The sequence below is a fragment of the Elgaria multicarinata genome, chromosome 20, assembly GCF_023053635.1.
Source record: "Elgaria multicarinata webbii isolate HBS135686 ecotype San Diego chromosome 20, rElgMul1.1.pri, whole genome shotgun sequence".
NCBI classification, from domain to species: domain Eukaryota; kingdom Metazoa; phylum Chordata; class Lepidosauria; order Squamata; family Anguidae; genus Elgaria; species Elgaria multicarinata.
The window spans coordinates 18,712,181-18,729,413 of NC_086190.1; the positions used below are offsets into that span (position 1 = coordinate 18,712,181).

A 17,233-nucleotide genomic window follows, 5' to 3' on the forward strand; every position below is an offset into this window, starting at 1 on the left:
CCAGCAGCACTTTCACACTGTGGAAATGTGGATGATTGACTTCTATGAGTCTGAGCAGAAACATGCTCCCTCTGAACTCTGTGATTGGAGGACAACACCGCTGTGGCCATTCCTAATTGGCTAGCCACAGAAGCCAATACGAAAACTACCCATACACACAGAGAGAGAGAGAGAGAGAGAGAGAGCAGGTTAATTCTGGAGACTTTAGATGCACCAATTGGGCACGTCTCTGCTCTGAGAGTATTTGATAGGTTTGGAAGCAGACAATCTCTGCTCTGGAAGATCGAATGCTCCATGGATGTTCGTGGTTACCAGATATTTACAGAGCGTGGTGCACACCCCTAATGTCTAGCATCTCGACAAACTCAGCGACCCTTCCAGACTCTTATCTAAGGTTTTGATCTGCCTGGCTGAGGTGACGCTGCCCAGCGACGAAGGCAATAGGTAGGCGGTATAGTCAGTCAGCCATAGAGGCTGCCAGCAATAGTTCCCCTCCGAAGGCGTTTCCTTCTGCCACATCACCATCCCTGAAGCCGGAGGTGATGCCGTGGCTCTGTGACAGAAACCCCTCATTTAGTTTCAGTCCTAGAATATACAGCACCTTGACTACATAAGAACATCAGAAGTGCCCTGATGCTGGATCAGACTCAGGGTTCCATCTAGTCCAGCGCTCTGTTCACACAGTGGCCAACCAGCCATCGGCCACGGATGAACAAGCAGGACATGGTGCAACAGCACCCTCCCGCCCATGTTCCCCAGCAACTGGGGCACACAGGCTTATTGCCTTGAATACCAGAGATAGCACACAACCATCAGGGCTAGTAGCCATTGATAGCCTTCTTCTCCAGGAATTTATCCAACCCTCTTTTAAAGCCATCCAAATGGGTTTCTATTACTACGTCTTGTGGTAGTGAGTTCCATAATTTAACTATGTGCTGTGTGAAGAAGTCCTTCCTTTTCTTTGTCCTGAATCTCCCACCAATCAGCTTCATGGGATGACCCTGGGTCCTAGTATTTTGAGAGAGGGAGAAGAAGGTCTCCCTGTCCACATTCTGCATAATTTTGTACACCTCTACCATGTCTCCCCTCAGCCTCCCTTTTTCCAAGCTAAACAATCCCAGTTGATGTAACCTTCCCTCATAGGGGAGATGCTCCAGCTAACCTATTTATGATAGCATGTGCTTTCACGGGCGACAGCTCACTTCGTAAAATGCATGAGGCGTTATCCTCCGTTGTCAGGTACGCAACGGCGGGGTCAGAAGGCAATGGCTCACGAGGAGTACAGGCTGTGGCAATGCCATTAAAGCTTAAGCATATGCAGAAATAAGCACCGTGTCCATTCACAAGAGGAGCCACTGCGAAGAAAGCCTCCACTCTAGGCAATGGCTCCGGGTGCCATCTTGTCAAAGCCTCTTCCAAGGAGATGGACGTGACTTACCGCACGGTGGACTGATACACCAGGTCTTCCCTCTTCCGGTAATTCTCCATGTGCGACTGGTTGGTGGAGAACATGGCATCGAAGGTGAAAATCTTCTGCTTGATGGTTCCACCATCTGTTACCTGCCAAGTGAAAGGCAAAAGAGGCAGAGTAAGTCAAAGCCAATTTCTTCTGTGGAGTATGCCGGGCAGCCAGCAGTTTTCACAGAACGCTTGGCCACACAAAATGGAGAGAGAGAGAGGCGGCGGCGGGGGGGGGGGGGGAAGGAATCAAATTTGCAAACACGGAGGGGACGTTTCCGTTTATTTATGACTTATTTAATGATATTTATGCATGGCTTATATTAAAGACATTTCTGAGCAGTGTACAGAGGACAAGATTCCCTTGCTGGGAAAGGTCGCTTTTTAAAGTAGGGACCAAAACTCCAGGGATGGACGGACTCACCGGGTCCGATGTGGTGGACACTCACCACCGTCCGCCTCTGCTCACAGAGCTTCTTCTGCATCTCATAACTCATCACTAAGGACCAAGTGCAGAAGGACCACACTTCCAGAACCAGGGAGGTAGGAGAATTTTGTTTCTGTTTGGACCATTGGATCCTCATGGACCGGAAGGAGAACTAGAGGACCTCCTGTTCCACTGTAGCCTTGCTTGAGGGACAAGGACTTCCTGAGCTTCCTGTTGACCTGCATCCTTGCTTGGTCTTTGGTCTTTCTTCTGGCTTGTTCCTCAATCCTGACTCCCAGTTTGTCCCTCAATCCAAACTTGCCCTTCTATCCTGACTATTGGATCTGTCCCACAGCTTCTGGCTCTCCTCAGTCGGCCACCAACATCTCTAAATGGCTCACATGTGGCTGTGGCATATCATGGACGCATGGGTTTTGTAAAGCAATTTCCCCATGGATCCGTTGCCCATGACGGAAATCCGAAGTGGCTAAAATAGGGGTGGGGAATGCGTGTCCCTCCAGATGCTGTTGGACTGCAACTTCCATCAGCTGTGCTGGCCGGGGCTGATGGGAGATGCAATCCAACAAGATCTGAAAGGGGACGTGCATTCCCCACCACCATGCCAACATGACTCACACTGGCCCCGGTTGAAGATCTAAGAAACTGACTGCACATCAGTTAAAGATGTAATTAGCAACTACGTCTTTTATTTTTCTTTATATAAAAATAAATACATTGAGGATCCCATTTTTGTTGGGACCCCTGTGTAGTGAGGACAAGTCCAATCCTTTGCTCCCTGGCCTTGATTTTTACTAATAATTCCCCTGTTCTACGGTCTTAGGCAGACAAGATGCATTGATGACCTTTTTTTTTTCTAAGCCCCGTAGTTGCACAGGGAGTGATTATTGGTAAAATTGGGAGGTGGAATTAACCTCCACTCCATCTTCAGGGAGTCTCAATAGAGTTTCTCTTAAGGATTTCTCAATAGAAATCCTCCCTAATGTGTGGGTAAATAAAAATCAGAGCACCCCTCAACACTGAAGAAGAAGGAGGAGGGGGAGGAAGAGGGAGGAGGAGGAAGAGGAGGAGGAGGAGGGGGGAGAAGGGGGAAATGGAAAAGGGGGAAATGGAAACAGGGGAAGAAGGGGGCAAAAGAGGTAAAGGAGTAAACGAAAAAGAAGTAGAGGAAGAAGCAGCAGCTGCTAGCTATGTCTTTAACTTAATGTATAATTTGATGCCAAAGTAATTATCTTCAAATAGTCTCCATCAGAAACAAGGTCATACTCCCATTTTCTCAGAAACATTCAGCTCTACTTTTTTGGGGGGGGGGTTAAAATAAACCAGGTACACGGAGGTTGTATCTGGAACGTTAGATTCCTACCACCACCACCGCTGCCACCCCAGCCAGAAGATGAGAAAGCATGCCCTTCTTTCCTCCCCCTCCCTCTTTCTCTCAGCCTTTTGCTTCTGCTTAGTTGCAGTCTGGGCATGTTTAAAAATAAATTAGTACAAAAGTTGTGCGGAGAGGGAAAAAAAAGAATTATCCAGAGGTGGTGGGGATGGGGGGTGGGCTCTTTCTTCGCCTTCTAATGTCTAAGAAAATGTGAAAGAAAGCAACCCGCTTTGATCCGCAAACTTCAGCAATCGCCATTCAAAGACCTGCAGCGGGGAGATGAATGCGGAGAAACTGCCAGAGGGGCCGGGCGAAGGCGAGGGAATTGGGCTGTGCCACCACGGAGCTCTGAAGATCAGGCCAGAAGCTTTTAAAGTCTTAGCAAGCATCAGGGGGGCACATGGGCTTCAGATCTCCTTTGGTTATTTATCTCCCACACATACACACACTTTGCAGAATTGCATTTTTTCCACTCCTATCAGTGTGTGTTCCCCAGTGAAACACACACACACACACACACGAGAGAGAGAGAGAGAGAGAGAGAGAGAGAGAGAGAGAGAGAGAGAGAGAGAGAGACTTCATAACCTTGTGAAGCATCCTGAGGACAAAGCTATGGAGTTTAAACTGGATTAACAGCCACCCTGTTCTGTTTCCACTATCCTGGGCAGTTCGGCTCCATGTCCCACCATAGGAGCGATGCTTCAGCATGGCAAGAGCAGGTCATCAACAAGATAACCTCAAGGAACAGGAGAGCCGTCCAGATAAGGGGGAGCAGGACTAAAGAGCAGTCCTTAAGGAGATGTTGCACCAGCAACCGCTAGGCAATTAGTGAGTGTTGTGCCAGCAAAGGCCAGGAAGTATCTGCAGGACCTTCTGCCCCACTCCATCCTGTTGCAACACGTCCTGCCTTGTTGGTCCCTGGTCAACAGCTGGTTGGCCACTGTGTGAACAGAGTGCTGGACTAGATGGACCCTCAGTCTGATCTAGCAGACCTTATTTTCTTATGTTCATTTTTGTGATCACTTTGCCTCATTCTCTAACATGGGTATCTTCTCACACACACACACACCCCACCGCAACATGAAAAGTGTGCATTTTCAAAATTGAGAAATGAACACGTTAGAAAGTATATGCCAAAACATGCACATCCTCCATTGATCCAAACATGAAAGTGCATCCTTTTTGGAAAAGTGGACACACACACACACACACACACACACACAAAACCAAGGACACCTTTTGCAAATGGGCTCACAAGCTTGAGCGTGTCCACGCTTTCCCCCGGTAAATGCAACTGCGTTGAGGGTTGTGAGTAGAGCCCGTTTGGCTCTTCTTGGAACTGAAATGAAGTTCTCCTACATTCCTACCCATGAGCTGGTCCCACTCAGGACTGACGTGTGTGTGTGTGTGTGTGTGTTGGGGAGTGGAAGCTCTCCGTCGCTTTCTTGCGATGCACCAAGGTCCCTTGAAAAGAAAGAGAGAGGCACAGAGAGAGAGAGAGAGAGAGATCTTGTATTCGATGGAACTGCAGTTCAACTGCTTCACTCTCTCTGCTACGGCTCTCCGCGTCCAAGCCGCAGCGCGTCTTCAAGACAATACACGACAAGGCGCGAATCTGCTAATGAAATAACGCACCTGCAGGCAGTGTCATAATGTCTCTTCCACGGGAAATGTGAAAACGCAGATGGTGCTAATAAACTCCAGAAGCAAGCGTCGGGGGAATAAATAAATAAACTTGTGGGGGGACGGTGTCATTGACACGTGGCAGAAAAGGAAGGGCGGAAAATGGCGATATTGCCAGCCAAGGTATGGATACGCCCTATTTTTTGCATAGGGATGCTTTATTATTATTATTATTATTATTATTATTATTATTATTATTATTATTATTTTACGAAACTCTCAGGTGACCCGTATTCACCTTCCCAAATGCGTTTGCGCATGAGTTTTCAAAGAAAATGTCCTGAAACCATTCAAAAGGTGTAGGGAACTCTTATCAAATTTGCAGATGACACCAAATTGGGTGGGATAGCTAATACCCTGGAAGACAGAAACAAACTTCAAAGTGATCTTGATAGGCTGGAGTGCTGGGCTGAAAACAACAGAATGAAATTTCATAGGGATGAATGCCAAGTTCTACACTGAGGAAAAAGAAACCAAATGCACAGTTACAAGATGGGGGATACTTGGCTCAGCAATACTACAAACAAGAAGGATCTTGGAATTGCTGTAGATCACAAGCTGAATAGGAGCCAACAGTGCAATATGGCTGCAAGAAAGGCAAATGCTATTTTGGGTTGAATTAATAGAAGTATAGCTTCCAAATGGCGTGAGCTACTGGTTCCTCTCTATTCGGCCCTGGTTAGGCCTCATCTAGAGTATTGCATCCAGTTCTGGGCTCCACAATTCAAGAAGGATGCAGACAACCTGGAGCATGTTCAGAGGAAGGCAACCAGGATGATCAGGGGTCTGGAAACAAAGTCCTATGAGGAGAGACTGAAAGAACTAAGCATGTTTAGCCTGGACAAGAGAAGATTGAGGTGAGACATGAGAGCACTCTTCAAATACTTAAAAGGTTGTCACACAGAGGAGGGCCAGGATCTCTTCTCAATCCTCCCAGAGCGCAGGACACGGAATAATGGGCTCAAGTTACAGGAAGCCAGATTCCGGCTAAACATCAGGAAAAACTTCCTGACAGAGCAGTACGACAATGGAACCCATGACTTAGGGGGTGGGTGGGCTCTCCCACACTGGAGGCCTTCAAGAGGCAGCTGGACAGCCATCAGTCAGGGAAGCTTTAAGGTGGATTTCTGCACTGAGCAGGGGGTTTGACTCGATGGTCTTATAGGCCCCTTCCAACTCTACTATTCTATGATTCTATGAAAAAGAAGTGAATTTTTCATAAGAGTGCATGTTTCACGCTTTTGTGAGTTGGGATGTGTTTGGAATGCATTTTTTGTGACTGAAAAAAACCCTTGCATTTGGGAAGTAGGAGGAGGCAAGACAGACTTCAAGGGGGAGTTTGAAGTCCAACATCTGGAGGATAGGGGTGTATAAGGGTGAAATCTGGAGGTAGGAACATAGAGGAAATCCACTTCAGTTCACTTTTGAGCAGCATTTACACAGTTCACACTCCGCAGATCAGAACCTGGAGACGAACTGAAATTCCCCATCTCTGGCAAGATGCCCTTTTTGGTCCCTGATCCTCAGAGGTAGACCCTGTTTGAATAATGAGGTTCCACTAGTTCTCAGGACGTCAGCCACTGATAGGACTCTCCCCTATCGATTTATGTAATCCTTCTTAAAAGCCAGGTAAAGCCATCATTACTTGCGACAGTGAGTGAATCCGGAAGTTAATTATCCATTGTGGGAAGGAGTTCTTCAATATTTATTTATTTACAGTCAATTGAAAACAAGGCAGACCCTGTGCACAGGTTTACAACTTAAAAGACACAGCACAGTGTCTAAATGGAATGGGGAGGAGGGGAAGGAAAAAGGCAGGTAAATTTTGAAGGATTGACTGCATTGGATTGATTTTGTCAGCCTTGAATGAATACAGTCAGTGTATTTGTAGGGTTTCACTCCATGAATTTGATATTCCGCACCCATTGACACTACTGTTACAGGACGCAATTGTGTCTATTGTGTTGGAAATGCAATATTTTTGGGAAGTTGTCAGAATCCAGTTGGGAGCTGGAGCTCAAAGTCCACCAGACTCTGCCCTGTCTTCCACCAGCTGTCCCGGCTCATTCTGCTGTAATTTGCACCAGCTGACTGATTTGCTTTATTTCTTTTTGTTTGGGGAAACAGACATTTGCACGAACTGAAACCGCTTATTTCTGAATTTATTCGTTTTCAAGTCCCCAGAACCCAGGGGAAACTTGCAGCTTGGCTCGCAAATGCCAGCCGAGTCATGTGTGCAGCGGAAGACTGGCGAGCCCCAAAAGGGGCAGAGTTCCCGCTGATGGACATCCTTGCTATGTCTACGGTCGGCTCTTGGCTACGCCGTGAGTTGCTCTGGGTCCAAACAGGCACTAAAGCGGCATAGAAAGAGAAGATCAGCAATGATGGTGGTCAATGAATGCTTCTTTCCTGAGTGTCTATCTGCGCAGGTGGGAGAATAACGCAGAGGCACTTTTTGTTAAGAAACCCTTTGAAGAACCACCTGCTTTTTCAATAAGAAGACGGGGAATCTTTCAAGTTAAGTCCTTTGGCAATAAGCGTGAGTTTGACTATAGTTCTGGAGTCACCTTATATCCCCCCCCCATCCTTGGATCACTGCCCGGAAGACCTGAAACGGCAAGATCAAAGCTGAACGGTGCCGTGCTACCAAACACCTCTGCTACCAAACACCCTCCGCGCACCAGGAGCCAGGCCTTCATCTGACTCTTAGAATTCACCCCGCGTTGTCGCTCCTAGCTGAAATTTCACTCCGTGTTTTTTTATTATTATGCGGGAACCGAAAGGGTGGGGGGGAAAGGGGGAGGGGAGCTGTCAGTAAAACTGTCTCCTCAAATTTATTTGCCTAAGCCGAGGTTTTATTACAAAGAAAATACACACTCTCTCACACACAAGATAAAGAACCCCGAAGAGAATTATGCAGGCTGTAAATCTCTTGCGCTTTGGAGAGACACAGAGTGGAAGTTTTCAAGGGCATCTCCAATTTCAGTGGTATTGGTGGTGGCATTATCATTATTATTAGTATTATTATCAAAATCTCTTTCATAAGTCTACACACCATGCATGAGTGGTATCTTTGGCCCAAAGGCTTTATTGATGCAGGAAGGAAGGAAAGTCTATTTTTTTTCTTTTTCTTTTTGCAAAGTTATTTTGTGAGGACAGCTAAGAATGGAAGAGAAATTTGTTCGGTTCACATGGCACAAACTTACTTAGGCGATAGCTAGACCTAAGGTTTATCCCAGGATTGTCCGGGGGTCAAACCTGTTCATCTAAGTGCCACACAGGGCATCCAGCATTCAGGCAGGGATGAACCCGGGATGATCCTAGGATAAACATTAGGTCTAGCTACAGCCTTAGACTCACATGCAGTAATCATACAAAATGCATATAATAGGGGAAATCACATTAAAAAAACCATTAGATTAGGAAAATTGGAGGACAAGATGTGGCACGGAGCGCCTTCTACCAACTTCGGTTGGTGGCCCAGCTACACCCCTATCTGGACAGGGATAACCTAACTTCAGTTGTCCATTCTCTGGTAACCTCCAAGTTAGATTACTGCAACGCCCTCTACATGGGGCAGCCTTTGAAGACAGTTCGGAAGCTGCAGCTTGTGCAAAACGCAGCGGCCAGATTGATAACTGGAACCAGAAGTTTCGAACATATAACACCGATTCTGGCCCGCTTGCATTGGCTGCCTATACGATTCCGAGTCCAATTCAAGGTGCTGGTTTTAACCTATAAAGCCTTACTCGGCTTGGGACCACAATAACTGATGGAACGCCTCTCCCAAAATGAATCTACCCATTTAGACTGAAGCCTAAAAATGCACATGGGGATTTGTGCATTTTTGCAAATGTGAATTTGCACAAATTCAGGCACTTGGGGAAAAAATCCGATCCCGTCCGTGCGTGGACGATAGAATGAAAAGCACCGAACAATCCATGAAATGCAGACAAAATGGATTTGACGAAATCTGTGCATTCCTGCCCTACCTGGAGACATTGGAGATCCAAACTGAAACCTTCAAAGCAGACACTCTACTACCGAGCTATCATCTTTTGAGACGAACTGAACTTAAGACAGGAAAAATGGGAAGTTTGTGGATATCAAGAGATGAACGCAAGCACGTGCGCCACAATTTGAAAAAAAAAAACAGTTTTGGCAGGTATGTGCTCACGCACACCTCCAGAGCTTTAAACTGGACAGGTCCGCATATTTTGCAAGCCAACATGAAATTCTCATGCAGCCTTGGTACAAGCGAAGCAGGCAGAATTCAGGGGATACAAAAACATGAGCTGAAATACGATAATTCAAAATTATAGTGTTCGGTTCAACACTCAGCACTTTCCCACCCGCTCGGCCCCATGGACTGGACTCCGTGGACTGCCGTGCTTGTCTGTGTCAGACTATGCCTACTTGGGCAAGTGCCCCTCCTCTGAGCTACAAAATAGCAGCTCGGTCTCTTCCATAAAGGTCCTTTTGTGTCTGTAATTTCATGTAAGCGTCCCCATTAGGACCGGCATTTCTGCCACAAGGCCTTTCACAAGATAGTGAGTTGCCATCTTTATGCAAAATGGCAGCTCAGTGAGAGAGTGGGAGGCCAGTTGCCCACAGACCACCCAGTGGCAAGCCAGGACAGGGAGCCGGCATGGGTCCAGCAACCAGGGTGCAGCACAGACAGATGTGACCCCATCCATCCCTAGACAGGAGCACTTCATTTTCAGAGGGGACAGATAATCTGTCATTGCTCAGAATCAAGAGAGGATCTGACCATCAGATCTTAAGTCAGTCCACAATGGATGTCACATAGGAATTCGGTGGATTGAGACGGAGGGCGCTCTGTCGCTTTCGATAGCTGTCATCTCCTGGCATAGCAATGCAACTGACATATGCCAGCAGTGAAACTGACATCCCTGCCAAAGAATATATTTAACGGGGGGGGGGGACCAAACAATTGGCGATAATCTCTTTGATGGCAAAGCACACGTGGGAAGCTGCAACCTTGAAAATGGATTTCACGCACAGAGAAATGATCTATCCTTGAACAACCAAACCTACATGGCCTTTAATATACTACAGATTCCTCTGCACACATACACACACAAGACACTTCGAACAAGGGGCCATCATTACACCCTGAAGAATAAACCCTGTATGGAAAAAACTCAAAGGGTTGGATCCAGCTTTAGTCCTACTTAGAGTAGACTGAAGTTGGATCACAACTCACTTACGTACCATTGGTTTCGGTGGTCTGTTCTAAGTTGGACTAAATTTGGACGCAACCCGAGCTCCAGAAACACAGAGCGGTCCACAAAGTGAAAGAGGAAAGAGGAAGACGTCTCAAGGTGTTGGTGAAGATGGATTTATTTTGAGACGCTTCTCGAAGGCACATGTGTGCATACACACCCAAACAGTAAAGCAGTGCTTCAATTCTTGGCCACAATTATGACCCTTGATACTGAGCCATGTAACCTTGATGGGGCCATAACTCAGTAACAGGGCACCTGTTCTGCATGCAAAAGGCTCCAGGTTCAACCCCTTGTCTTCTCCAGCCACCTGAGAGCCCAAAGAGTCACTTCTAGTGACTGTGGACAATACTAGAAGGACCAATATTCTTACGGAGTAGAATTTCTAAGGTTGTCAAGGAAAATTATGGTGATAATTTGGACCAACCTCACCAGGGAAGGTAGGCATGGGTGGGCGACCACCTAGGCCCACACCCCAGCAGAAATCCATGGAGAAGACCAGGGCTGGTTCTCCTCCTGTCCAGCATTTCAACCTTGGCCCAGACAATGTTGATGGTGAGGAACAGGAGCAGAAGCAGCTGGTGACCATGGTGGTGAGAAGATAGACTCACTGAAAGAGGGTGCCTGGGCCAAGCCCCCACAAAAAATGTGGAGGTACACTGAAACTTAGGTCTGTCTTTTGACAATGATCAAACAAATGCAGGTCAGCCCAGGGATGGGTGGACGTACGTTGTTCAAATTACCAGGATTCTCCGAACGTTCCCTCTCTGCTCTCCTTTGCCTAATTCCTGTTTTGAACTTGTCATCGCTCCTCGCTCTACGCGAATGGGGAACCTGCATAAATGGAGCTTTGCTCATGTTTGGGAGATTTGCGCCCGTTCCCCCCCAATCCGGGCAGACGTCCTGATTCGCGCAACAGTCCAAAGCAGGGCTGATTCGTTCTGCGAAGGAAATGGGTGCAAATTGGGAAACCGGGGCCAATCAAACTGAGAATCAGGAATGAGAGGAGCGTGAGAACGTGTCCAGCAATTTGTGAATATTTGCGGAAGAGCCAGGCTGGCGTTCAGAGCTGTGATTGGGGCATTTACCACATCATGCCAGTCCTTCTACAACTTCATTGGCTGCCAGTCCATGTCTGGGCCTGATTCAAAGTGCTGGTACTAACCTTCAAAGCCCTAAATGGTTTGGGGCCAGGTTATTTGAAGGAACGCCTCCTCCCATATGTGCCTGCCCGGACCTTAAGATCATCTTCAGGGGTCCTTCTCCGTGAGCCCCTGCAAAAGGAAGTGAGGCAGGTGGCTACCAGGAGCAGAGCCTTCTCTGCTGTGGCACCCTGGCTGTGGAACAAGCTCCCCAGAGAGGTTCACCTGGCACCTACACTGTACTCCTTCCATCATCAGCTGAAGACCTTTTTATTTTCTCAGTATTTTAACACCTCATTTAACTTAAATTTAAACTTTGCTGTTTTAATTCCATATTTTAACCTAGATCAATTTTTGCTGTGTGGTTTTATCCTGGTTGTGCTCTTCAGATTGTATTTTGTGTTTGTGTTTTTAGATCGCTGGTTGTTTTATTATGCTTTTCATGGTTTTAATTTTTGTGAACCGCCCAGAGAGCTTTGGCTATTGGGCGGTAAAAAAATGTAATAAATAATAACAATAAAATAATAATAATAATAATAATAATAATAATAATAATAATAATAATAATAATAATTGTTTTGCATGCGAAAAACAAAATTCTCGTGCCTCCTTTGCTCAGCCTGGGAGAAACGTACACAGAGAGGGGGTGGAGGAAGGCTCCCTGGCTTCACTTCTCCCTTTTAGTGTTCTGTTCACAGTTGGGAGGAAAAAACCCACAGGCCATTTCCACTGGACCATCTTAGCACAGCTTGGGAATGGGATAGTGATTTCCACTTGGCTGGTGCAAGCAAAACAGATCAAAGCCGTCTCCCCCAGCGCTCGCTCTGCAGACACTCTCCAAAGCCCCGTTCGCCGTCCCCCAGCCGTTGCCTGTGTTGTACAAAACCAATTACAGACTGAAAATAGCTGTAATAAACTTGAAATCCCACTTACGGCCCAATTCCACCGCCACCGCAAGGATGTGTAATAGTGGCTGGGAAGCGAAAAACAACTCACAGCGGTTTCACTCGGGCTGTTTAAATTGTGTTCTGTGGATCTCATGGCTGACGCAAAAGAACCGAGTGCAGCAAATTTTATCTGAAAACTGTTGTTGTTGTTGTCATTGTTGTTGTTGTTGTTATTGTTGTTTTTCATCAATGAGCTGAGCGGGTGTTTCAGCCGAGGAGGGGGGAAATGCAGAAACGTCCATCACTGGGAAATCTAGTTCTTTTCTGACTTGGTGGAGTTTCCATGGCGCGTACGGCTTGACTGGCGTTCACAAGCTGAGCTGTGGGTTTCCCCCGAACTCCAGCAACGTTTTCTGCTCATGCTTTCCCCTGCGGGTTCTGCCATTTGTGCACATCCTGAGGAACATGTGCAAATAATGGCCAAAAAATTGGCTACATTTTTGCAAGCGCTCAGAAATTTGCGCACATTGTTAAACCTCTGCAGGAGGAGAAGGTCTCTGGCTGGACATCAGGAAAAACTTCCTGACTGTTAGAGCAGTACAACAATGGAACCAGTTACCTAGGGAGGTTGTGGGCTCTCCCACACTGGAGGCCTTCAAGAGGCAGCTGGACAACCATCTGCCAGGGATGCTTTAGGGTGGATTCCTGCATTGAGCAGGGGGTTGGACTGGATGGCCTTAGAGGCCCCTTCCAACTCTGCTGTTCTATGATTCTATGAAAGTGGTAAGTGAAATAAAGTCATTCAATATAGTTGGGGGGAAATGCCCAGAGTGCTTGGGAAATCTGAGAACTAGCCAGCTCACTGCAGGTCAAGTTGGCTGCCACAGCGGGAACTAATCTCATAATACTAGAACCCGGGTTCATTCGGTGAACCTGAACTGTGGGAGATCAGGACAGAAAAGGAGGATTTCTTCATACAGTGCATAGTCAAACTGTGTAATTTGCTACTGCAAGACGTAGTGATGGCCACCAATTCAGATGGCTTTAAAAGGGGGTTGGGTGAATTCATGGAAGAGCCTTCAGCATGATGACCCCCTCCTATGGTACTCACTGCCTCTGCAGGTCAGGCAGGCATCAACTTTGTATTCCTTTCGGTGCCTCCTGAAAATGTCATTATTCCCGGAAGCCTTTCCTTAATGACCACCCACGGTTCACTGTACATTTTGCTTCTTTTAAAATTTATTTTAAAGTGTTTTATTATTCTGTTTTTATTTTATCTTGTATCTTGTACACCGCTCCAAAATTTTGAGTGGGGAGCAGTATATAAATATTGTAAATAAATAAATAAATAAATAAATAAATAAATAAATAAGACTATCAATAGCTACTAGTCCGGATGGTTATATGCTCTCTTCAGAGGCAGTATACCTATGTATACCAGTTGCTGGGGAACATGGGTGGGAGGGTGCTGCTGCACCGTGTCCTGCTTTGTTGGTCTGTGGTTGACACCTGGTTGGCTGTCGTGCGCCTTTTCACAGGTGTAAATTGGCAGAAGTGTGAATTAGCACAAATTCTGGGGAAAATATATTCAATTGCACCAGTGAGATGAAGATGGAATGAAAACCACCTGACAATCCATAGAATGCAAAGAGGACAGATTTTGCGACATCCAATCATTCTGCACTGTAGGCCATTTCGCAAGGCTTTGGGATACCTGTGTATCGCGTACCCTCATCTATGGAAATCAAAGCCTGATGCAAATGAATGGTGCTGATGACAGCACTGGCTGTTGGGCAGCAGTTCCATTCCTGCCCAAAACGCCTCTGCCCCGCCCGAAAGCGGCAGTGGAGGAGCAGAACAGAGCGCCATATGATCAATTTCCCATTCCGCTTCCTTAGCATCTGCTCAAAGAGCCTGCCGCCACAACCGAGTGCCTTCAGGAAATAGATCATCCTTAAGCAAACGGTGAAACTGACATAGGCTGTCATCCAACTTCCCTTCCCATTATGGCCAATTACCGACCCATTTGGGAGTGGCGTGCCAGCCTGACACTGCACCAAGAGCTGGTCGTAGAGGGGGGTGTAGTTGACAAGGCCCCGGTCCACCGTTATGGGAGCCCACCATCCCAAGAGCACCCCATTGTCTTCGCACAGAAACTCAACAGGAGAGAATGCATGGATATCACACCCCATGTCGTCCAAGTTCAGAACATGGGGACCTTTTCATGACCTCCTCTTCTCAGTTTCCCGTAAAATCCTCCAAGAGCCATTTTGAACCCCAGACCCTCTGATGCAAAACCTCTCAGTCCCCTTGCGGGACAGGTCGGTCTCCTCTGGGCTTCGTTGCTTTGACGAAAAAGACCGGAGAGAGATTTTTCAGGTACTCACGGAGATGCAAACACGTAGGAAAGAAAACAGGAGGAGGAAGAGACACAAACAGAGAGAGAGACAGAGAGAGAGAGAGCACATCTTCTTCACCTCCCCACTTGCATTGGCAAACAGACGTATGCACGGCCTGGGAACAAATAGAGCATTCAATTTGTTTTTCCAGAAGCAAGCTGTTTCCATATTGCAGGGGAAATAATTACGGATAAACTCGTCTCGTACCTTTCCGCTTGCTTACGGTCCCTGCCGCAGAAGGGAGGGTGGGCAACGTCAAAACAACGGAGGCTGCTGTCCGTTTCTTGCCTGCCACCCCCGTCTACAATTCCTTCTGGAGATACTGCCCTTCGGGGTGTGCGTGCGAAGTGTAGATGGTGAGAGGAGGACGTAGTCCTCTTCAAATCAATACCTTAGGAGGGGGATCTTTGCACAAAGTTCTATATACAATGATTTTTTAAACACCTGGAAAATCCGCAAACGGGCCCAACTTGACGCAGAGGAAGTCAGGCCAGCTTGTGGAGAAGCAAGCCGAAGCCTGTGGGGCTGACCTGATGAAAACTCAGTGACCTCCATCTCCTGGATGGATACCTCCAACATCCCTGGCTACAGGGAAGAGATCCCACAACCCCGGGACAATGCAGTCTTGTTATTCTGCAAATGTTTGCTCAACGAAATGAATTTTCAAGCATCGGGGAGCAGGCGGAGCAGAAGAGCCCGGCCTGCCTGCCCCTCTCCTGTTGGACAACATCCTTTTCTTTCTGGGCCTCATCGTGCCAGTTGGGTTTAGCCGCCTGCCTCTCCACGTTTCGCTCCATAGCCGTGAGGTCTCCAATTGGCCCGCACGGCCAACTAAGTAGTGCTGCAGTGACAGGAGGTGGCAAACCTTTGTAGGGAGAATGACTGGCCATTTTCAGCAACGTGGCCTGAATATCAAGTCATCACTCAATGTCCCGCCCATTCCCAGAAGGATGATGGACTACCTTCAGGGCCAAACTAACTCTGTTTGAATCCCACCCTGACCAAGAGATGAGAGTCATAGAATCATAGAATCATAAAACAGCAGAGTTGGAAGGGGCCTACAAGGCCATCGAGTCCAACCCCCTGCTCAGTGCAGGAATCCACCCTAAAGCATCCCTGACAGAGGGTTGTCCAGCTGCCTCTTGAAGGCCTCTCATGTGGGAGAGCCCACAACCTCCCTAAACTGATTCCATTGTCGTACTGCTCTAACAGTCAGGAAGTTTTTCCTGATGTCCAGCTGGAATCTGGCTTCCTTTAACTTGAGCCCGTTATTCCATGTCTTGCACTCTGGGAGGATCGAGAAGAGATCCTGGCCCTCCTCTGTGTGACAACCTTTTAAGTATTTGAAGAGTGCTCTCATGTCTCCCCTCAACCTTCTCTTCTCCAGGCTAAACACGCCCAGTCCTTTCAGTCTCTCTTCATAGGGCTTTGTTTCCAGATGCCTGATCATCCTGGTTGCAGGATGATCAGGGTCTGGAGTTGCAGGTGTGCTGGAGGAAGGCAAAAAGAGGAATACGCCAGCGTCAACGTCAAGTGTGGGCATGGTTGGATGTCTGTCAAGGGTCCACAAACCAACAGGGGGGCACTGATAGGACCTCCTAGACTTGCTGTTCCTTCTTCTCCATTGCAACCTGCCTGTTCACCTGCCTACTTCTGTGGACCGGACATTGGTGATGGTGAGAAGGAAGAGGAGATACTCACGGCCTCCTTCCTCCTTGGCTCTTTGCCTGCCAAGCAAGCGAGATCATGGGCTCAATCTCGTGAAAATGGCCGCCGTTTGCATAAAAGGCCCTTTACGTTAAAGAACAAAATTGTTTTTATGCAAAATGGCGGCTTGCTGAGGGATGGGTGCGGCCGCTCGCCGGGTGCCCGTGGACCGCCCAGCTGTTCGACGCACATGGTGAGAAGGAGCAGCCAGATAGCCAGAAGGGATCTGTCGAAGAGCAAGCGAAGGGGACTGGGGTGAATCTGTGCGTCCGTACCCTTGGCGTGACCGCCCCTCACTTTCCCAGCCTCCAGACATCTCGGGATGTCGCCGGGTAGGGTTTTAATGTCTCATTTTCTTAACGGGCAATGACAGACAGCCCCCCTGCAGGAATTCCAGCTTGTCAGAGTTGATCACGAAGGCTCAGAGAGTGCGGCAAACATCTGTAATTCATCAACCCCAGCTTGTCCTGTCTGATGGGGTTTTTTTTCCACTCATCGGAGCAGAGCTCTCTGCACGAGGACCAGGCTGACAACCACGGTGGTGGAAAGCGCATCACCGCCGTCAGGGACAGCTATTAATTAGTCCACAGGATTGCATCGCCTTGCCTTGCATGCATACGCGGGAAGATGTGGAGCTTCCTACAGGATCCAGGGGGGAAGTGATCTCCAACATGGCTCCTTCAAGACATGCTGGCGAATCCAACAGGAAGTGTCGACGGTTTTGCCGACTTGAAGCTCATGAATTCTTAGCTAGGGCAAAAGAGAGTTCCCGTAGAAGGAAGGTGTCAGATAATTAAAAAGAGATTTGGACGTTGTCTCCAGCCATGACCCCCATGGCTTATACTCATCCATGGAGACTCTTAATGATCCCCCTCAAGGCATCTCCTCATA

General features: G+C 47.6%; 1 protein-coding gene across 2 annotated transcripts in view; it reads right to left on the reverse strand.

Moving 5' to 3' along the window:
* Positions 1-17,233, reverse strand: part of IGSF21 (immunoglobin superfamily member 21) — a 161,913-nt gene that overhangs the window by 64,357 nt on the left and 80,323 nt on the right. The window contains exons 1-2 of one of the 2 annotated variants that reach the window (XM_063145128.1): positions 14,843-14,883; positions 1,439-1,560 (exon numbers count right to left, since the gene is read on the reverse strand). In XM_063145128.1, the coding sequence (XP_063001198.1) occupies positions 1,439-1,512 (74 nt within the window). In that variant the 5' untranslated portion in view covers positions 1,513-1,560; positions 14,843-14,883. Of the gene's footprint in view, positions 1-1,438; positions 1,561-14,842; positions 14,884-17,233 lie in introns of those variants that run through there. The other variant, XM_063145127.1, reaches the window with a different exon arrangement.